Source organism: Triturus cristatus, chromosome 9 (assembly GCF_964204655.1).
Source record: "Triturus cristatus chromosome 9, aTriCri1.1, whole genome shotgun sequence".
Lineage (NCBI taxonomy): Eukaryota > Metazoa > Chordata > Amphibia > Caudata > Salamandridae > Triturus > Triturus cristatus.
In genome coordinates this window covers 1056446814-1056470329 of record NC_140592.1, presented here as the reverse complement: position 1 = coordinate 1056470329, position 23516 = coordinate 1056446814, and the positions used below count along the sequence as shown (strand labels likewise).

The following is a 23516-nucleotide window of genomic DNA, read 5'->3' as shown; positions in this document are numbered from 1 at the left end:
ACCTCGATGAACTTCCACAACTGTATGAAGAACTTCTCAGCCTGGATGAAAGACAACTGCCTCAAGCTCAACACGGGCAAGACGGAAGTCCTTATCTTCAGCAAACACGCCGCCCTCTGGAACAACTCCTGGTGGCCCGTGGAACTTAGACCCATGCCCACGTTAAAAGACCACACCCGCAAGCTCAGCATCATTCTTGACAGTAAACTCTTCATGAAACGTCAGGCCAACACTGTCTCCTCAGCCTGCTTCCACACGCGCCGCAAATTCTTCAAGTGGCTCCCCCCGCTTCACCAGGAAGATGGTAACGCAGGCCCTCATCACCAGCAACTTGACTACAACAATGCACTCTATGCAGGCACCACCACCGAACTCATGCAAAGACTCCAGACGATCCAGAACGCAGTCGCCAGACTAATTTTCAACCTGCCCAAGAGGATCCACTACACCCAGCACCTGAAGGACTTCCACTGGCCCCCGGTCCAGAAGAGATGTCAATTCAAGCACCTGACACATGCCTACAAAGCCCTCCATGACCAATGACCAGTCTACATGAACCACCATCTGCACCACTTCCACCGACCTCCCAAGAACCTCTGCACACCTCTCCCTTGCACAGATCCCGCTCACAAGCCGAAGAACACTCCTTCTCCCATATTGCTGCCAAAGTTTGGAACACACTTTCCCTCCGCACCTTGACCTCGCTAACCGACTTCAGGAAGGGGCTCAAGACGTGGCTCTTTGACTGAGCAAGCACCTGGCTACCCTTGTGGGTGACAAGCTGCAATTTATACTAATTGATTGATTGAAAGCCTTGTTAAACTAATAAAGCACACTTGGCCAATGCTCCATGGGAGGGAGCAAGAAACGAGGAGGAACATATTGGAAAGACTGAACACCTGGAAGCAAGCCTTTGCAAATGACAGTCTATTTAACAAATCAAAAGCGATAGGTGCGCTGTAAGCCCACAGAGTGAATACAGCAGGTCTCGAAGAGACAGCACATGTGCTGCCTAGGCGAGACCTAATAAAAAACAAACAGAAAGGGGAACTGTTGAGGGTGGGAGAGCAGGTCGACGCGGAAGGGAGGGGTAGAGGGGCGACTCGGCAGGGAGGAGCAGAGGGGCAATTAGGAAGGGAGGGGCGAGACAGCGGGAGAGGGAGAGGGGCGAGACAGAGGGAGGGGGACGGGGGGGGGAGAGGGGCGAGACAGAGGGAGGGGGAGAGGGGCGAGACAGAGGGAGGGGGAGAGGGGCGAGACAGAGGGAGGGGGAGAGGGGCGAGACAGAGGGAGGGGGAGAGGGGCGAGACAGAGGGAGGGGGAGAGGGGCGAGACAGAGGGAGGGGGAGAGGGGCGAGACAGAGGGAGGGGGAGAGGGGCGAGACAGAGGGAGGGGGTGAGGGGCGAGACAGAGGGAGGGGGTGAGGGGCGAGACAGAGGGAGGGGGAGAGGGGCGAGACAGAGGGAGGGGGAGAAGGGCGAGACAGAGGGAGGGGGAGAAGGGCGAGACAGAGGGAGGGGGAGAAGGGCGAGACAGAGGGAGGGGGAGAAGGGCGAGACAGAGGGAGGGGGAGAAGGGCGAGAGAGGGAGGGGAGAAGGGCGAGAGAGGGAGGGGAGAAGGGGGAGAAGGGGGAGACAGAGGGAGGGGGAGAGGGGCGAGAGAAAGAGGGGCGAGACAAAGGGAGGGGGAGAGGGGTGAGAGGGAGGGTGAGAGGGAGGGGGAGAGGGGGAGAGGGGCGAGAGAGGGAGGGGGAGAGGGGCGAGAGAGGGAGGGGGAGAGGGGCGAGAGAGGGAGGGGGAGAGGGGCGAGAGAGGGAGGGGGGAGAGGGGCGAGAGAGGGAGGGGGGAGAGGGGCGACAGAGGGAGGGGGAGAAGGGCGAGACAGAGGGAGGGGGAGAAGGGCGAGACAGAGGGAGGGGGAGAAGGGCGAGACAGAGGGAGGGGGAGAAGGGCGAGACAGAGGGAGGGGGAGAAGGGCGAGACAGAGGGAGGGGGAGAAGGGCGAGACAGAGGGAGGGGGAGAAGGGCGAGACAGAGGGGGAGGGGGAGAAGGGCGAGACAGAGGGAGGGGGAGAGGGCCGAGACGGAGGGGGAGGGGGAGAGGGCCGAGGGGGAGGGGGAGAGGGCCGAGACAGAGGGGGAGGGGGAGAGGGCCGAGACGGAGGGGGAGGGGGAGAGGGCCGAGACGGAGGGGGAGGGGGAGAGGGGCGAGAGGGAGGGGGAGAGGGCCGAGGGGGAGGGGGAGAGGGCCGAGACAGAGGGGGAGGGGGAGAGGGCCGAGACGGAGGGGGAGGGGGAGAGGGGCGAGACAGAGGGGGAGAGGGGCGAGACAGAGGGAGGGGGAGAGGGGCGAGACAGAGGGAGGGGGAGAGGGGCGAGACAGAGGGAGGGGGAGAGGGGCGAGACAGAGGGAGGGGGAGAGGGGCGAGACAGAGGGAGGGGGAGAGGGGAGAGGGAGGGGGAGAGGGGAGAGTGGCAGGGGAGGGGGAGAGTGGCGGGGGAGGGGGGAGAGTGGCGGGGGAGGGGGGAGAGTGGCGGGGGAGGGGGGAGAGTGGCGGGGGAGGGGGGAGAGTGGCGGGGGAGGGGGGAGGGGGGAGAGTGGCGGGGGAGGGGGGAGAGTGGCGGGGGAGGGGGAGAGTGGCGGGGGAGGGGGAGAGTGGCGGGGGAGGGGGAGAGTGGCGGGGGAGGGGGAGAGTGGCGGGGGAGGGGGAGAGTGGCGGGGGAGGGGGAGAGTGGCGGGGGAGGGGGAGAGTGGCGGGGGAGGGGGAGAGTGGAGGGGGAGGGGGAGAGTGGAGGGGGAGAGTGGCGCGGGAGGGGGAGAGTGGCGAGACAAGAGGGAGGGGGAGAGTGGCGAGACAAGAGGGAGGGGGAGAGTGGCGAGACAAGAGGGAGGGGGAGAGTGGCGAGACAAGAGGGAGGGGGAGAGTGGCGAGACAAGAGGGAGGGGGAGAGTGTGTAATGATATTAAGAATGATATATTGACCATTGGCTCCATTTGGCCTAATTGACTCCATTTTCTGTGCTGACTCCATCTCGTGTAACAGACTCCATTTTCTGTGCTCACACGTAGCTGCAAAGTGGGTAGGGCATGTTTTCGCTCTTCACTGATCGGAGTGAACAGAAACATGTTGTGTGGGATGCGTGCTTGGTACCTTTGAGGTAATGTGCGGAATGTACAGCTCTGTCTCGGAGTCAAAATACAGGAGCCTGGCCAGCTTCTGTCTTGACCTTGACACAGAGCAGTACGGCCAGCTCAATTTTCGCAACAGAAGAAAGGGGGCGAGGTTTCTAGAACCATCGCCTCACGTTGAGTAAAGGTATTAAAAGCTGGAAGTCTTCGGGGGGAGGGTAGGAGCTAGTTAACAGAGTAGACGCACTGCTGTGAAACAAACGGAACTTGGGTCCCGATTGGGCTCCTTCCTGGGCTGTCGACGGTCTCCTCCAGTTTGAGTTGGAAAGGATGTTGCATGATCGATCGGAGAGGTGTTCCTTACTTTGTGTACATAATTTCTAAGATTCTTTGCTCTTTTGCTAAATTTTATTCTGGTTTTGCACTTGTGTTACTTGATATTTGGGATTCTGCATTAACTTTCTAAAATATTGAATAAATAAACATGTGTGTGTGTCACTGTAAATGCACCTGAATTTGTTTTCTTGCCTCACCTTAAGAGAGTGCTGGGTCTTGTTTTATCGCCTCATCCTTTGGGAGTGCTGTTAAACGTGTCGTGCCGTAGTGCATTTACCTCCTCTTGGGAGTGCAGGGTCAAGGTGTGTCCTATAGTGTCAAATTACAAGCACTACAGAGTAGCGACAAAGGGGGAGGGGGCGAGTGGAGACACGGGGGGCAGAGTGGCGACACGGGGGCAGAGTGGCGACACGGGGGCAGAGTGGCGACACGGGGGCAGAGTGGCGACACAGGGGGCGGGGGGAGACTGGCGACACGGGGGGCGGGGGGAGACTGGCGACACGGGGGGCGGGGGGAGACTGGCGACACGGGGGGCGGGGGGAGACTGGCGACACGGGGGGCGGGGGGGAGAGTGGCGACACGGGGGGCGGGGGGGGAGAGTGGCGACACGGGGGGCGGGGGGGAGAGTGGCGACACGGGGGGCGGGGGGGAGAGTGGCGACACGGGGGGCGGGGGGGAGAGTGGCGACACGGGGGGCAGGGGGAGGGGGGGAGAGTGGCGACACGGGGGGCGGGGGGGAGAGTGGCGACACGGGGGGCGGGGGGGGAGAGTGGCGACACGGGGGGCGAGTGGCGACACGGGGGGCGGGGGGAGAGTGGCGACACGGGGGGCGGGGGGAGAGTGGCGACACGGGGGGCGGGGGGAGAGTGGCGACACAGGGGGGAGGGGGGAGAGTGGCGACACAGGGGGGAGGGGGGAGAGTGGCGACACGGGGGGCGGGGGAGAGTGGCGACACGGGGGCGGGGGGAGAGTGGCGACACGGGGGGCGGGGGGAGAGTGGCGACACGGGGGGCGGGGGGAGAGTGGCGACACGGGGGGCGGGGGGGAGAGTGGCGACACGGGGGGCGGGGGGGAGAGTGGCGACACGGGGGGCGGGGGGGAGAGTGGCGACACGGGGGGCGGGGGGGAGAGTGGCGACACGGGGGGCGGGGGGAGAGTGGCGACACGGGGGGCGGGGGGAGAGTGGCGACACGGGGGGCGGGGGGAGAGTGGCGACACGGGGGGCGGGGGGAGAGTGGCGACACGGGGGGCGGGGGGAGAGTGGCGACACGGGGGGCGGGGGGAGAGTGGCGACACGGGGGGCGGGGGGAGAGTGGCGACACGGGGGGAGGGGGGAGAGTGGCGACACAGGGGGAGAGGGGGAGAGTGGCGACACAGGGGGAGAGGGGGAGAGTGGCGACACAGGGGGAGAGGGGGAGAGTGGCGACACAGGGGGAGAGGGACGACACAGGGGGAGGGGGGAGAGGGGCGACACAGGGGGAGGGGGGAGAGTGGCGACACGGGGGGGAGGGGGGAGAGTGGCGACACGGGGGGGAGGGGGGAGAGTGGCGACACGGGGGGCGGGGGGAGAGTGGCGACACGGGGGGCAGGGGAGAGTGGCGACACGGGGGCGGGGGGAGAGTGGCGACACGGGGGCGGGGGGAGAGTGGCGACACGGGGGGCGGGGGGGAGAGTGGCGACACGGGGGGCGGGGGGGAGAGTGGCGACACGGGGGGCGGGGGGGAGAGTGGCGACACGGGGGGCGGGGGGAGAGTGGCGACACGGGGGGCGGGGGGAGAGTGGCGACACGGGGGGCGGGGGGAGAGTGGCGACACGGGGGGCGAGTGGCGACATGGGGGGCGGGGGGAGAGTGGCGACACGGGGGGCGGGGGGAGAGTGGCGACACGGGGGGCGGGGGGAGAGTGGCGACACGGGGGGGAGGGGGGAGAGTGGCGACACAGGGGGGAGGGGGGAGAGTGGCGACACAGGGGGGAGGGGGGAGAGTGGCGACACAGGGGGCGGGGGAGAGTGGCGACACGGGGGGCGGGGGGAGAGTGGCGACACGGGGGGCGGGGGGGAGAGTGGCGACACGGGGGGCGGGGGGAGAGTGGCGACACGGGGGGCGGGGGGAGAGTGGCGACACGGGGGGAGGGGGGAGAGTGGCGACACGGGGGGAGGGGGGAGAGTGGCGACACGGGGGGAGGGGGGAGAGTGGCGACACGGGGGGAGGGGGGAGAGTGGCGACACGGGGGGAGGGGGGAGAGTGGCGACACGGGGGGGAGGGGGGAGAGTGGCGACACGGGGGGGAGGGGGGAGAGTGGCGACACGGGGGGCGGGGGGAGAGTGGCGACACGGGGGCAGGGGAGAGTGGCGACACGGGGGCGGGGGGAGAGTGGCGACACGGGGGGCGGGGGGAGAGTGGCGACACGGGGGGCGGGGGGGAGAGTGGCGACACGGGGGGAGGGGGGAGAGTGGCGACACGGGGGGAGGGGGGAGAGTGGCGACACGGGGGGAGGGGGAAGAGTGGCGACACAGAGGGAGGCGGAAGAGTGGCGACACAGGGGGAGGCGGAGAGTGGCGACACAGAGGGAGGCGGAGAGTGGCGACACAGAGGGAGGCGGAGAGTGGCGACACAGAGGGAGGCGGAGAGTGGCGACACAGAGGGAGGCGGAGAGTGGCGACACAGAGGGAGGCGGAGAGTGGCGACACAGAGGGAGGCGGAGAGTGGCGACACAGAGGGAGGCGGAGAGTGGCGACACAGAGGGAGGCGGAGAGTGGCGACACAGAGGGAGGCGGAGAGTGGCGACACAGAGGGAGGCGGAGAGTGGCGACACAGAGGGAGGCGGAGAGTGGCGACACAGAGGGAGGCGGAGAGTGGCGACACAGAGGGAGGCGGAGAGTGGCGACACAGAGGGAGGCGGAGAGTGGCGACACAGAGGGAGGCGGAGAGTGGCGACACAGAGGGAGGCGGAGAGTGGCGACACAGAGGGAGGCGGAGAGTGGCGACACAGAGGGAGGCGGAGAGTGGCGACACAGAGGGAGGCGGAGAGTGGCGACACAGAGGGAGGCGGAGAGTGGCGACACAGAGGGAGGCGGAGAGTGGCGACACAGAGGGAGGCGGAGAGTGGCGACACAGAGGGAGGCGGAGAGTGGCGACACAGAGGGAGGCGGAGAGTGGCGACACAGAGGGAGGCGGAGAGTGGCGACACAGAGGGAGGCGGAGAGTGGCGACACAGAGGGAGGCGGAGAGTGGCGACACAGAGGGAGGCGGAGAGTGGCGACACAGAGGGAGGCGGAGAGTGGCGACACAGAGGGAGGCGGAGAGTGGCGACACAGAGGGAGGCGGAGAGTGGCGACACAGAGGGAGGCGGAGAGTGGCGACACAGAGGGAGGCGGAGAGTGGCGACACAGAGGGAGGCGGAGAGTGGCGACACAGAGGGAGGCGGAGAGTGGCGACACAGAGGGAGGCGGAGAGTGGCGACACAGAGGGAGGCGGAGAGTGGCGACACAGAGGGAGGCGGAGAGTGGCGACACAGAGGGAGGCGGAGAGTGGCGACACAGAGGGAGGCGGAGAGTGGCGACACAGAGGGAGGCGGAGAGTGGCGACACAGAGGGAGGCGGAGAGTGGCGACACAGAGGGAGGCGGAGAGTGGCGACACAGAGGGAGGCGGAGAGTGGCGACACAGAGGGAGGCGGAGAGTGGCGACACAGAGGGAGGCGGAGAGTGGCGACACAGAGGGAGGCGGAGAGTGGCGACACAGAGGGAGGCGGAGAGTGGCGACACAGAGGGAGGCGGAGAGTGGCGACACAGAGGGAGGCGGAGAGTGGCGACACAGAGGGAGGCGGAGAGTGGCGACACAGAGGGAGGCGGAGAGTGGCGACACAGAGGGAGGCGGAGAGTGGCGACACAGAGGGAGGCGGAGAGTGGCGACACAGAGGGAGGCGGAGAGTGGCGACACAGAGGGAGGCGGAGAGTGGCGACACAGAGGGAGGCGGAGAGTGGCGACACAGAGGGAGGCGGAGAGTGGCGACACAGAGGGAGGCGGAGAGTGGCGACACAGAGGGAGGCGGAGAGTGGCGACACAGAGGGAGGCGGAGAGTGGCGACACAGAGGGAGGCGGTGGAAGTACAACCGAGGGCAGTGAAAGAAACAGACTGTTGGAGGAGAAGCACAGGACATGAGCGAGAGGCCCCAACATGTAGCACTGATTGAGAGATACATGCATGCGAGAGAGAAAGCGACATGGAGAAGAGAGGGGCGAATAAGGTGGAGGAGGACGCAGGCCAGAGAGACAGAAGCATGAGTGTGCGGGGAGAGCACACATGGGAGACACCTGGAAAAAACATGCACTTTTCTGGAATGGTGAAGCAAAACGAAAGAAGTAGTTCCCTAAAAGCAAGCAGTGGAAGCTCAAAAGCCTGCCAATCAAAGATATGTTAAACAAGCATTTGCAATGCATCAGTCTCACATTTGTCAGATTTAGAACTATTGGCATTGTAAATGACAATGCCTTTTACCAATGTGTTTTGCTTTGTAGAGGAGTGGATGTATGTGGTTTGGAGTGGATTTTTGTGGGTTGAACTGGAAATGTTAGCTGTGGAATTGTGTGGTGTGTAGTATATTTGTGTAGTGAAATTATGTGGTATGGTGAACAGATAGGCATGAAAGCTGAACATAATAGACAAAAAGGAAGTTAGAGAGGGATAGGTAGTTTGTGCAGGAAGTGGTGAATGAACTCCAGACCGAGGAGCAGAAGGGTGCGTGAGAATGAAGGGAGAGCAGGCCACAGTCGCATAAAGGAGCCCCAGTGTACGCAGAAGACACCCGTAAAAGAGGAGGAGAGCGTGAGATTGAGGGATGGAAATTTTTAAAAGGGCACGGAAAAGAAATTGTGCTTGAAGACCTGAAGTAAAACAATATGACAGATACCAAAATTCTGTGAATCGGGCTGTTTGCGTCCCGTAAAATGCATGATACATATGGCCCTTTGAGTCTTCACAACGATACACCTGCTGTGACCACATTGGTGATGAGCACAACTGTATTACCATCTACCCTTTTCAGTTGGGTATACTTAAATGCCACTGGACTTATGTAATCTCCAGTTTTTTCCTCATAATTACAGGTTAGCCACATTTGCCATATAATTCATCATCTACTTCATAATCTATAGATTTTAACAAAAGAAATGTGTTTCTAGTTCAAATGCATTAAAAATTACTCAGGAGGTTGCAACATGTGACTGGTCACTTTTAAATTGCTTATCAATGAGTCTGGGTGTTAATCTCGAACTAATGAGGTGAAACCTTTTCCCAGACAGTGTTAACATGCGTAAATCTGACAAAATAATGAAGTGATACTATAAGAAAAATTGCCGGATTAAGCAGCATAACTTGCGTTTTTTTTCCTGCATAATTTAGTGTACCCTGCCTCATAATTTGGTCCTCTCCTGCCGCATAATTCCTGTGGATTCAGTTGTACCTTTCTCTAGGTACTGGATGTTCACAGAGCTCTTCAAATTGGTATCAATTTTATTATAGGAAAAAACACTATCCAAAAGACCGATATTGAAAACAAAACTCATATTTTGTGAAAGTTTAAAAAAACATGCATAACAGCAAAAAAAAAAAAAAAAAAAATATTTAAAATTAAAACGCGTGTATTTTTGTAGTAAAATGTGTAAGTAGGTCAAAAGGGGTGAGGGCGGTAAAAAGTTGCATTGTGGCGTTAGGGCAAAACCAAATCAGTAAAGAGGCAACGGAAAGTTACTGTTAATTTGAAAGCCTAAAAGGAGGGGGCTAGAATTGAATAAATCCCTCAATGAAACAATATAAAAAAGGTAGGACGGTTTAAAGACAACACTTTCCAGACCCACCCACAAAACAAATTAATATTATGATTTATTTAGATTTTTTGAGACGTAGGGTATTTTGAGAAATTACTTAGATCCTTCAAAATTGCCCTTTTCCTACCCCAAAGTACTATGGGACTTAACGCAACATTGTATTGTATTGTAATTGCATTTATATAGCGCTCACTACCCCGGACGAGGCGTTGAAGCGCTTTTTCGTCGAGTAGCACGCTCAAGAAGAAGGATTAGTGTTGAATTAGTGTAGTGGAACATTAAAGTAATTTGAGTGGTGGATAGGTTATGTTATTTATTTTTTTTTAACATGTTTTTATTGACATTTTGTATTTACTGTGACATTTTGCAACATGCGACAGGGTACCCATCAACATATCCTGAACTTCAGAATAAATGCATTGTTCGTCGTGCAGTTATTAGTCCAATGCTTTGCCTGCGTGGATGTGATCCTGTGTAAAATGTTCGAACGGAACTGGGGTGGATTCGAACTGGGGAGGGACAGGGGGTGGATAGGTTATGTTATGGGGTATTTATAAAGCGCACAGCTACTCCATGGAGTGTCCCGGCGCTAACAAGTTCCCCTTGACAGAGAAACAGTGTGCAACCTCATCCTCCAAAGTCCCCATTACTGATGGAACAGCCAGGTCTTTAGTTGGCGCCTAAAACTAAGGAGCTCTTGTTCTTGTCTGAGAGAAAGAGGCAGACCATTCCATAGTTTTCCAACTACCACCTGGAATGAGCATTCCCCCTTCCTAGTCCGCATGAATTTAGGCACCACCAGCAAATGTTGGGTCGAAGACCTCAAAGTCCTGGCTGAAGTATAGGGTATAAATTTATTTCTGATGTACTGAGCCCCGCTGTTATGGAGCGCCCTAAAGGCCAACACAAGGGACTTAAATTAACCCTATTTTTCAATGAGAGCCAATGCAGGGATTTTAAATGAGTGGTCATGCGAGTCCTGGGCCCGACCATGGATATGGCTCTTGCGGCCGCTTTTTGAACTACCTGCGGGGGGGCTCAAAAAATAATTTGGTATGCCCAGGTATAGCACATTTGCATAATCCAGACTTGACGTAATCAAGGCTTGGACCACTGTTTTCCTGTGGGATATGGGGAGCAGCGGAAGAAAGTTTCTTATTTTTAAAAGCCTAAAACATGTGCCGGCCACTGATTGGACCTGCGACTTCATTGACAGATCAGAATCAAGTAAGACTCCAAGATTTTTCACAGTGGTAACTGGACTATAAGGTGGAGACTGATCTTGAGGCCACCATTTACGCCATTCGTCCCCCAGAGTGTGTCCAAAGAAGATTATTTCAGTTTTGGCGGTGTTGCATGACAAATGGTTTTATCGGAACCAGGCAAACACTTTAGTCAGGCATAAGTTGATTGTGTTATCACTAAACAGCTCGTCCTTCTCACATGTGAACAACAGTTGGGTGTCGTCAGCATAAGTTATAACTTTTGCCCCATGATGTTCAGCTAGGGGTGCCAGTGGGGCCATACAAATATTAAATAAAGTTGGACTCAGGACTGAGCCTTGAGGCACTCCAACATTCAGTGGTGGAATATCTGCTGAGAAGGGGGAGACCAGACAGATTGCTGTCGACCTTCCAGAAAGGAAGAAAACCACCTGAGAATCGTGCCCCCGATACCACATTCACAGAGTCTCTGTAAGAGTCGTCCGTGGGGCACGGTATCAAAAGCCACCGAGAGGTCCAGCAGTATCAATACTGCCTTACCTCCTCTATCTAGGGTAGCTTTGATAGTTTGTGACTTCCAATAAGGCCGTTACTGTACTATAGTTCGCTCTAAACCCAGATTGACTGGGATAAAGAGCGTTAGTAGCCTCAATGAAATCTGTAATAACCACATTCACATACTTCTCCAACACCTTGGAGAAGAAAGGAAGCAGTGATATTGGCCTATAATTGCTTACCACAGCTGGGTCAGCTGAGGGTTTCACCATGTTTCCACCTTGCCGGAACCCTTCCTTCTGACAAGGACAGATTCAGGACCTGATTGACGGCTGGATTCAGTACCTCGGCCACAGAAGCCACTATTTTCGCAGGGCAGGGTCTGAAGGCGAACCAGATTTAAGCGCTTTCATGATGTTAAGTGATGTATCCAGAGAGAGAGAAGGGAAATCCAAAAGTGTTTCAACAGGAGAGTGACCTATAAGTTCCTGCACACCGTCCTGACTAACTACGGTCAGATTGTCAAATGAGTCCTGGATGGACTTAATTTTGTCAAAGAAAAATTCTGCAACCTGGTTCGTCCATTCAAGGGTGGGAATGAAAGGGCTCTGTGTGACGTTAAGGGATGCAAAGTCTGACAATATTAAACAATTCTCTACTACTATTCCTCGCTTGTTCAATTTTAGTGGCCAAAAAGCTCTTTTTCTCCTCCCGCACTTTTGCATAGTGCACTTTAAGTGCCTGTTAATAGATGTTTTTACTTAATAGATCCCAAAAAAAATAATCCCCATAAACGCTCACGGCATTTACACGCACTTTTACTTTTTCTTAAGGCCTCAGTGAACCAAGGAGCCGAGGCTTGTCCCTGTACGACAGTATGCATCTTGGGCGGGGCTAAATACAATGTCCATTTCTGAAGCCAGCCTTCCAGAGCGTGTGCCGCATCCTCTAAGGAGCCTTTCACAGGAATAGGATTGTGGTTCAATATTTCTGCCAAAGATGCAAACGTAATCAGCTTAAAAGATCTATATTCTTTAGCTCGCTGAGTACAGTGGAACTGTACCCTTCCCAGGTCCTTTTTTAACCTAAATGCGATCAGAAAATGGTCGGACCATGCACTAGGAAAGTGATTGGCCAAATCGATATTACATGTCGAAAAGATCTGGACCAAAATGTGACCCTTTTCATGCATGGGGGACACCACATAAGGGGTCAGGCTAAAAATACTCAAAGATTCGCACAGGTTAGTCATTTGGATTCAGAAGGATAGTGGAGGGATAGAAGAGGGAAAAAGGTTTGCATTTATATAGCGGTTGTTACCCCAGTGGGGTGTTAAAGTGCTTTTTTGGCGAGTAGCACGCTACTCCGGAACCCATTAAAGGATTAGTGGTGAATTAGTACAGTGAAATATGAAAGTAATTTGAGTGGTGGATCATATGTTATTCGGGTATTTGGATTGAGATGGGTAGCAGAGGGATAGAAGAGTGAAAGAGGTTTGTATATACATATAGAAGTAACTGGATGTGGGCCATTCGTGCCAATAAGATGAGATTGCACTAACTTGCTTTTTAAAGTAGACACCTGGTCTTTTTATATAGTCACTCATATACATGTGGCACCTATTGTAAATAGGCATGGGGGTTTTATTGAGTATAGATAGTATTTTTGGCTGGAACTACTAGTTGATGTATTTTCCTATTGTCTCAGTTTTATATTACTTGTCGTAATGGTATGTTTTAATATTTTAAATGTAAATGTCTTTTATGATGTTAAATCGAAATAAGGATTATCGAATCGAAATGGGGTTTGGGATAAATGAGTGGGTGTAGAGGATATATTGACAGATGTATAGGGTGAGAAATAGGGTAGAGCATTGGAAATAGTAGAAAGAAGTTTGAGATGAGTCATAAAGTTGGGTTAGAAGATGTATTGAGAGAAGTATAGGGTGAGAAATAGGGTAGTGAATTGGATATGCTGAATTAGCTATTCTGTGGAGAAGTGTGGCTCAATGATTAGAGCGGCAGACCCTGATGCAGAGGTCTAGCCCGGGACCAGGGTTCAATTCCCCGCCTCGGCGGGTCTTGGGCTAAAAAATTGCGCGGACCTGATAATTCTCGCCTCGGTGCCTATTCCAATCATGGGGTTCCACTCTGCAACTCTGGGCAATAGCTTGCTTAATCTCCACAACGGCCCCAAAACCTCTAAGGATGCCTGGCCTCCACCTTGGGGGTGCCCAGGAGTGGACGCCTCACAGGGAAAGCCAGGATGGGTTCCACAGCGGTATTCGTACAAGCGCCTTGAGACCCTTGCGGGTGAGTAGTGCGCTATACAAGTATCAAATTGACAAATTTTTTTTACATTTCTTCTATTTATGGCAGCTCCTCCCCATAGTTTACAAATGGGGGCGTAGTTTTGTGCTATGCCTTGTTATGGGATGCTCTTCCAACATCTTACCGGAGCTTCGGACTGTCCCTCCATGAGCCATCTCACTCGGCACCCAAGGAATTTGTTCCTCATAAGCACTGTACAGTTCCCATCCTCGACTAAACATTGTCATGTGCACTTCCTGCAAGTTTACCTCTTACTGCAAGTTTACCTCTGGTGTCGCACACAGTGAACAGGATAGAAAGCCGGCTGGACTTGGCCCACATATACACCAACTCAGTGTGTACGGTGCCTTGTCAGATCTTGGTCCTGCCTGTCTCCACCCAAAGGCAGGGTCATGCCAGTTCGCAGGAGGCCAAGCTCTGACAATCACCCAGTGCAAGAGTATCTGCCAGATCTTTGATCCAGATACACAGCCTGCTTGAGCTATATAAAAAAACGCAAAGAGGGCGTTTTAAGCAAACTAAAATACCAAAAATGAACGGGAACATCTATAATGCTATTCTGCAGTCAAATTCATAGACAGAAGTGCAGAAAAACAGTTATATCCAGGCTGATAATTCGCTGAAAACCGGGTTTCTCCTGCTCGTCTTTTTGCTCCTTCACATCTTTAGTGGCAAGACCACTATGCTTGCCACACTCTACAGACATGCGCCTGGGAATTTCTTGTACAAAAGAACACACTCTGCACAAATGGGTAGTTGGACTGACCGAAGGGCCTATCCGGTCAATTTAATCCAGTCTGTCGATGCTATGTAAAACGTGCGATCTGTGTATTTCCCACAGAATAAGGGTCTGACATCTCTCCAATCTGATCATATCAATTTGCATAGCACTGCACAGGACTACCAGGCATCTCGTGTTTACATATATCTCTGATCACCACTACACACCCTTCCTAGTCTGCAACGGACACTTTGCGCCCAGAGTAGCATCACTTTTCTAAGCCCCTGTCAGTCTTTTTAAGTGTTCATATCCCCATGACAACCGCACTTGCAGCGTTCAAAGTGCTCACATGATTTATGTGGATAACTACACCACCAAGTCCCGACCGTTTAGTTTGATGCTCCTGAGATGCCTCCTATGATTAGTCACAACTGTAAGCGCAAATGAATCCGTCAAGCGCTCTATTGCAATAAAAAACCTTGTACAAAATGTGCTACGTTAAAGTCACTTGCACAGTACAAGAGACTGTGAAAGATTAAAATGGGAGGATTTCGTATGGTCAAAGGAAGGTTTCATCAGCCTAACTAGCATGCTCTTAAGAACCTTCTGAAAGCCGTTAAACTAGACGCCAATACTGAAATTGAGGGGAAAGGTATTCAAACGTTTCCTACCTTTAAAACTACAGTCAACATCCTGTTTCTACAGGAGACACACCTCCTGGGCTCACAATGCAACTTCCTCGCCCGATACGGGTTTGACAGGGTCTAGCACTCTGGTTTTACACGGGGTTCCCGGGGGGTAGCCATACTACCTAGGTGAGGGCTTCAATTTACCCTGGCCAGAGCCAAGACGGACACACAAGGCCTCTACGTGGCCATGACAGGTACGATCGAAGGTCACCCTCTTAGTCTCCTGTGTACATACATCCCCCCGCCACCATGGCCTCTGCCCTTCGCCGCCTCACGCCTGTGCTTTCCTCCTTCCCACAGGGCCTGATGGTTGTTGGGGGCGACTTCAACACAGTCCTGCAACCTTGCGCGACACGACCGGCACTCCGTCAGCGCCTTGCCTCTGCAAAATGCCTATCTGATTGGTCCTCTGCCCTAGGTCTCTGCAATGCCTGGAGGGTGAGGAACCCCCGCAAGGAACAATACATCCACACTTCGGCGGCCCACCACACCCACTCCCGTATCGACCTGTTCCTGCTGCCCGCTACGGACTGTCAATTGATGTCCGGTGCCTCTATATTGCCCAGGGGTATCTCAGACCATTCCCCTGTCTCCCTCCGTCTCGGGACCTCCCCTACTGGCACCCGTGCAACATGGCGGATGAATGCTTGGTTCCTGCAAGATGCCACATTTGTTGAGTCCCTCGGGCAGGAACTGAGGCTTTATTTCTCAACCAATTTGTGTTGGGTTTCCTCGCCGGGAATGCTGTGGGAGGCCGGCAAGGCCGTAGTACGGGGTGTGGCCAGAAGCTTGGTCCACGCGAAACGCATGGAGCAGTCCGCTCAACTCGTGCAGCTGGAAGCCCAGGCGGCGCAGCTAGAAGGAGCCCAAACTACCGATGACAGCGATGACTACACTCGGCAGCATACACTGGTCCGCGAAGAGATTCTCTGGAGTCTGCTAAAATGCTTTGGCATCTTTGGTGGAACGAGTCTATGGTTGGGGCGATAAAAATGGCAAATTACTTCATAATTTATTGTCCCATCTCAAAGCTAACCGGATTATTCCCGAGATTCGGGTTGAGACCGGGATTCACCAAGTCACGTCCCACGCCATTGCCCAAACTTTCGCTAGATATTACGCAGCCCTCTATGCAGCCCGCCCTCCTCGGACCTCCCTGGCGGATTTGTTGGCTGAGACCGGAACGCAGCTGCCCTGCCTTCCCCAGACGGTCTCAGAGACTCTGGACCTTCCTTTCACCCCAGAAGAGATACATGGGGCTATTTCACTGTAGCACTCCGGCAAGACGCCCGGGCCCGACGGTTACCCCCAAGAATATTACGCGGCCTACTGAGATTAATTCGTCCCCCACTTAACGGAGCTGTTTAAGCACGTAGTGGGCGAAGGGTCCTTCCCACCCGAAACTGATGTGGCCACTATTGTGGTCATCCCAAAGACACAGCCTTGACTGTGCGGACTACCACCCTATCTCTCTTATCAATACAGAGGTCAAAATCTTCGCCACTGCGGTGGCCCAACAGCTACGTCCCCATCTACAAGACTTGGTCCATCCAGGCCAATGGGGCACCAGACATTGCATACGCCGCCTCCACCTTGCCCTTACCCACAGCCATCACCTCACCCCATACCTGGCTCTGCATTTCATAGATTTTGGAAAAGCATTTGATACGGTGGATTGAAGCTATCTCGAGGACGTGTTGGAGAGGATGGGCATCGGCCCCCCGTTCGACGCCTTATTCGGGTCCTTTACTCTAATCCCAAGGCACGTGTCCTCATTAATGGCGAGCTATCTGAGAAGTTCTCCATCCAGAGGGGCTGCCCGCTCTCGCCGCTTCTATTAGCATTGGCGATGGAACCCCTGGCCCCCCCTCATCTGTCAAGACCCCCTCATCCGTGGTTGGGCCTGGGATCGGACGATGATTGACAAGATAGCCCTTAACGCAGATGATGTCCTCCTTTTCTTGCCGGACCCAGAGAGCTCCGGTCCCAGATCCTTGGACGCCCTTTCTGCCTTTGAACGGACCTCCGGCCTCAGACTCAACCCGGCGAAATCCACCCTGGTCCCCCTACATCCATCCTGGGCGTGCTTTGACTGGCAAACGACTATTCCTCTACGCAGGCAATCATTCAAGTACTTGGGTGTGTGGGTCGCCCTCCGAGTGGGCTCTGAACATTACGCCCTTGGTCGCTTGGGCAAAGGAGAACCTCAGGAAATGGCAATCCCTCCCTCTCAACCCCCTGGGCAGGAGTGCCCTCTTTAAAATGATGGTCCTCCCCCGCTTCCTATGCATCCTACAAAATACCACCACTCATATCCCCCCCAGGCAGCTGGTTTCGGGAATTAGATGGGATCTTCACCTGGTTTTTATGGGGAAGCGGGAGGCTGCGACTGTCTCACATTGCCGCATTACCCCCTTTGACGGGGGTATGGGGGAGACTAATCTTCACCTCTACTCTCTGGCCACGAGGCTCATCGTGATCCACGACTGGTTCGCGGGCGGCTGGTCTGACGCGGCACACCGGGTGGAACTCAGGTTAATGGACTTTGCGCAGATCCAAGCATACTTGTACGAGAGCCCCGTGCCACAGGCTCTTCCCCCCCCCCGTCACCAGGACGGTGCTTATGGCCTGGCGCACAGCCCTCCGCCATGTAAAGTGGGACCGGAAACTCACCAGACAGTCGCCCCTGTGGAGCGGAGCCTGGCTGGGGGAGGTCTCCTCTCTCCAAGACTTCTGTCGTTGGGATCTTGTCAGGATATCGGTACTAGGAGATGTCTGGGTGGGGGACCATATCAGATCTTTTGCAGACCTACAACAAACGCCACTCCCTCCTTCCCCCCCTAATTTTACAAGTACCTGCAACTCAGGCATGCCCTCCACCACACATTCCGTCTCCCACCTCTTTCCCGGAATTTAGCCCCTTGGAGGCCCAGGTGATGATGGGGAACCTAGGCAGAGGGGGGGGGGGGGGGGGGGGGGGGGGGTGTCATGGATTTACCCTTCCCTGGTGAACAATGGCCCCGCGTTCCTAGATCGGCTCCGTGCCCGCTGAGAGGGGTGTCAGGGTCCCCTGGAGGAGGCGGATTGGAGAGACGCCCTTATGGCCCCCAAAACCTTGACAACCTCCTCCAAGTTGCGTCTCGTCCAACTCTACTACCTCCATACGGCATACCTCACCCCAGCACGCCTGTACATCGCCCATATGCGACCCTCCCCGGCCTGCACACGCTGCAGCCACGCTCCAGCAGATTACTACCACGTGGTTTGGCAGTGTCCCGTTCTGGCGCCGTTCTGGAGAGGGGTGAAACTTGAGCTTACACGAGCCCTTGGGTGGGAGGTTCCCCACGACCCAATACGCATGCTCTTGGGGGTGTTTGATGGCCTCGATGGATCCCGGGCCGATAAACGCTTCCTGGGAACGGCGGTGGCGAAGCGGGATATAGCAACACTCTGGTCCTAAGCCAAATCACCTACCGTGAGGCAATGGAGGCGGGGAGTGGACTGGTGTGGAGCCCAGGAGGAGCCCCTCTTCGAGGCCCGGGGTTGCCCCGAACTTATTGGCAAAGTGTGGGGCAAATGGTTCAACTTATTACCTGCTTGAGGGGTTCGATTGTGTAGAGTACATGTATATCTGTAAGCAAATGTCGTACTCATTCCACCCGTGCCTAATGAGTTTGTCTTCTTCTCTCGAATGTAATTCATCTCAATAATGTGCTTGATTTGCTACAGATGTATTTTTGTTCTGAAAAACCAATACATTTGATTATCAAAAAAAAAAAAAACTACAGCCAACGAGAACCCAACCCACAGGGGGTATAAACATGTGCAACACTTTACACCCCTTTGAATTCTTTAAACAACGGTTTTTAAATCCTATGTCAGCACAAAGTACATACCTTTGATTACTCATAGCAGCACAGTCGGTCTGATAACACAGATCATATTGGGACATAACAACATACAAACCAACATAACATTTCACACTGACCCTGGAACCATGGCACCTATAGTGGATTAACTAACTATATACATTTGTTTTGCAGTTTTATATAGCGCTAACTTGACCCGAAGGGTTTGGAGTGCTTTACTTGAGCACCAGGTGCATTACATAAGGGCACATTCATATGCATTCTGATCATCATCACGTTCACTTCCACGTTAAAAATATTATTTTGTCCCCAATGTTTTCCAAGCAGTCATGCGTTTGTGTGACTGAACGGAAGTTACTTACCGGACCAAGGGCATAGCTGTCACTCTGTAAGTGTCGAAGGCCGCATTTGTGGTCCTTACTCATTAGCTGAGGGGCGACCTGCTTTAAGCCGCAACTGGCATTTCCCTTTATCGATTCCACGGTTCGCGCAGCATCTAAAAGCTTGAAGTGAGAGGCAGCGCCGCGAACACCGACTGGGATAGCGCTTTCCTTCCTGGGGCCTGCCGAGGGGTCTATTTACTGGGCCAGCTCGCTGCCTCCCACAGGTGCTGTACAATAGCACGAGTGAGCCTGCCAATGTTTTTTATTTCTCTAAATTTTCCCAAAAAAACATTGTTTTTCTTAAAATGTAAGTTCATTAGAATGCCATTACAGTACTTTTAAGAAATTTAAAACTCCTCCTTTCTGAACAGCTGGACTCTCAAGTCTCTACTGAAGACACTCCTTACAGACTTAAAATGTCGTGTGCTGGGAAAGTCAGATTGCTATTCTCTTCACACTGTAAGTGCACATAACCAGTAGGCATGTCTACAGAAAATCACTCCTTTCAAAACAAACAATGATGTACAGAAAGCAGCCTGGGTGTTTGTGTTCCTGCTTGGGGGGTGACTGACGTGAACATAATCCATGAGTCTGAATCATAGCAACAACTCCGCTGACCCCTCTACAACAAATACACAAACAGGGACGGCTGACATTTTATGTATTTAATTTTTCTATGTAGGAGCAAGGCTGCATTGTATTATGTAACATCTCATTTTGAGGTAGCCGGACATCGTGTTCTTTAAACGGCAATAATTTTACAAATGGAGTTTTGCATTTAGAGAGTGTTATCTTAGACCCGGAGCGTTCTGCGTGGGCAGTCAGGCTGACTTACAGAGGCTTGGTGCTGCCTGACCAATAAAGCCAAGAGAAATGGGTTTTGATAATCAAGCCGCCATATTAATATAACATGAACCACATAAGCTTTCCCGCCCCTGTTCGGTTATGCTACCAAGCCTCATTGGAATATAAAAGCAAAATTGTATTTATTTTTCCCTGCCTTGTTTGTGTTGCCAAATACATACAGGGCGCTTAAAAGCATTTCCATAGATTTGCTTCTGTAAAGGCAATCTGCAGATGGAATAAATGCACTGCAGTTTCGATGATTAATGAATTTATCTTCAAGGAACCCTGTTCTGGGGTTTGGAGCTCAAGGCCAAGTACTTCTTTTTCTTAAAAACACCAACCGGCCCTACTCACCGGGCTGTGTTGCGGAGGGAACTGGGGGCAGGTGGCGATCAGCAGCATGGAGCCCGCGAGGCTCTGGTCCTTTTTCTGGAAGCCTGTGAGACTCCGATCCCCCTCTCCGGCGTCAGAGCAATTGGGGAAGCTCTGTCTTTCTCTGGCTGGTGTGCGGGGCTCTCCTCGGTGCACGGGAGCCCCGCACACACACTGTGGACTTCCGGTGTTTGCGCTTCCTTTTCGCGAGGTGGGCGTGCTTGTGACTGTGCACTATTTTCAAACAAGCATTTGCAATGCAAAACGACTCGCATTTACGCGAGATGTATTGCATTACAAATGGGAGCTTCCGCATTTAAGAAGGCACGAACAGGAGTGGGGGGAGTGAGGAGAGGGGAGAAAATCCACGAACTGCGGGAGGTGGCAGGGGGACACAGGGCAGCAAATAGTGTTCGAGTAAAGGGGCTGATAGCCTCGGAAGGAGAAAGATGATGACATAGCCGTCAGGAGGCGGGACTAACAAGCCAAACACCAATCACAATGCAGAATTTATGATTGAAGCCAATCAAAAATATGGGCGGAAAGTGGGCGGAGCTTCGCCCCACTATAGTGTATACTGCATGCCTCGCAAAGCGAGCAGCTCGTTGCACTGCAACGCTATGTGAGACCTAAAAGGCTATGCTCCATGGGAGGGACAAACAACAAAACTGACAAACTGGGAGATGAAAAGGCATTAAATAATAAGCAGGCAAATGAGAGTGACAGTGAAGCCAACCAATGGTAAGCAATGGGGGGGGGGCTGCAAGCCCCTGTATGTTCTTGGGAAGGCTCTACCTAAACAAGACGTAGACAACCTGTTACAAAATTATCATACCTGCACTATGCCACATCTGCTTAATGAGAGTGTCTGAGAAAGGTTTATTTCACGGCCTTTCCATTCCTGGTTTCATTAAATATTTTCAATTTCAAAATTGAAGTTAACCTGAATTTTAAGGTAATACAATAACACATGTACAATGCTGCGTGCCATCAGTTAAATAGACGTGCAAAGCCCCAATTAGACTTGGCCACACCATGCTGCACTGGGCAAGACGCATGGGCTATAAAGCCACATAATTTGAGCTAACAGCAGGGCATCACACCGAAAAACAAGGCGGCAAATTGCAGGAGTTAAGAGACATTTAAATATATATATATATCAGAACTGCTAAACGTTAGCAACAATAGATGGAAAGCAAGTGTTTTAAAATGTTATATCTAGCTTTGAAATTGCCCTTATTTCCAGGACGAGAATATACAAAACATATTTGAGGGAGTTTAAGTTTGAGAATGGGGATTTCTAATCGGAGTACATGGATCATCTATTATCTCAGCCCTTGAATCCAATATGAGTTGCAACTTACCACAGTGGCTCTCACTTCAGAGCACCTTCTAGCTAGTTGTCGAATTAGAGAGTGAGCCTCTGGCAGCAAAGGTTTTTCCAGACATGCCAGCAAAGCATAAAACCACCTACCCTGAAACCATCAAACACAAAGAGTTAGTCAACAATAATTTTTTGTGAATGGTGAACTCGAACTGTGCAGATAAACTGTGAACTTAAAAATTGCGGGTCTACAAAAAATACCTGCAAACAACAATAATAGAGACAAAAGTAATTTTGAAAGATAAATGAAGAAGAGATTGATGTGCTGAAAGATGAGGGAAGAATGATAGCATTACCACTAGGAAGAAAGACTGGAATTGATCAACAAGACAGGATCCACACAATAACAGGAAAGGAGACTAGGACAGGCCTTTTAAAGGTGGTAACAAAAGAAATGCAAATATATGGCATTTATGCTGTATGCTGGTAAAACTAGCTTACCACAATAGTATTATATACACCTAATGGACTATTAAATGGACAATGCTTGGTACAAACTGCCACGACTAACATTCTGGGGACACCTACAGAAGCAAACAATGCCACACGCTTTCACTATAGGAGACATTCTTATGACCGATATCCATCCTTAGAAAATCATGCTTACTAATTACAGTCACATAATTTCTTCGGCATCAGATTTCTACAAAGTAAGAGATGAAATCCAACATTTTATATTTATGTGATTTGTGAAAGAACTCCAAAATGAGTGAACCAACAAAAGTACACCCATAGAAAACAACTTAAAAGAACAAAAAAGCTGACAATGTGGCTACTGCTCAAAGTTTCTACAACAAACCATTCAGAGGCAGAACTCTACTGCATTAGGTTTCAGAGAATCAGCCTATTTGTTAATACTGTATTGTCATCTCATTGTTCTGGAAAGATTCATTGAATTTTGTTTAATTATCGATAAATTACAAAATTCTTCTTAACAATTATTACAGTGAAGTGTATCCACTGTGAATGCAACTATGTAATCCAAATGTTTAATTTCTATTGACCCATTTGTTGTCTAACATTCAGTATTATTATGCATTCAAGTTAACCAACTCCTGAATGATAGAAATATTACAACTTAAAGATAGCGAAAAAGGTTAAGTCTCCTGGTGGAACGCCTCATCTGTTACATTCGTGGCTATAAAACACCATTTTCTGCTTGAGGGCTATGTTGCTTAAGGCTCTCTAGGACAGGACGTATCAGGAATTATCCATCTATTCACTAGTTAGTTTTATGGACCATAGAAGTTATATTTTAAAAAAAACACAAAAAGTTTTTTTATTGAGTTCTATTAACATGGTACATCGTGTTACTCGGATCCACAGGAGCACTGCCACATTAATGGCATTTTTCTTGCTGACTTAGTAGGCATTAACAGTAACTCAGGAGACGTGAAATGTACTAAATAGGAATTGCGCTGACTTCACATTGTTTTTTACCACCATATATTGTGTTGTTGGTTAAGGCGCAAGCCGATCAGGAGTTGCGTTGGCACTTTTAATGGTATCTCCCCAGATTTCGTGATGTGGAAGAGTTAGGTGTAGGAGGGGAATAGGGTGGATAGGTGAGGAAGAAGTTTTAAAAAAAAAAAAAAAGGGGAGGGTGCTGCTGAGGTGCCTTTTTTTCTACAACATGCTGTATGGTGAGAGGGAATCTACCAATAATCATGCAAGTTCAGGGGGATTATTGCCATAGATTTCCAACTAAGTTTAGGAGAATCGTGCCTCAACTAGTTACATGTAGGGGATTTCTTTTTGGTTGTCTAGATATTGTCAAGCCCTCCACTTTTGCTCATTTATCTAATTATGCTAGATTTGGTGGCACCCCCGATTACACCCCCCGAATAATGGTCTTTTAACCAAGAGCTAGATCCAACAACCTATATTCATATTTTCTTTTCTTTGTTCAGGT

At 52.5% G+C, this 23516-nt stretch overlaps 1 protein-coding gene across 1 annotated transcript in view; it reads right to left on the bottom strand.

The window, feature by feature from the left end:
* The window catches only part of GEMIN2 (gem nuclear organelle associated protein 2), a 215314-nt gene that overhangs the window by 59896 nt on the left and 131902 nt on the right, over window positions 1-23516 (bottom strand). The window contains exon 8 of the mRNA XM_085626925.1: window positions 21585-21695. Within this exon, the coding sequence (XP_085483051.1) occupies window positions 21585-21695 (111 nt within the window). The remainder of the gene's footprint in view (window positions 1-21584; window positions 21696-23516) is intronic.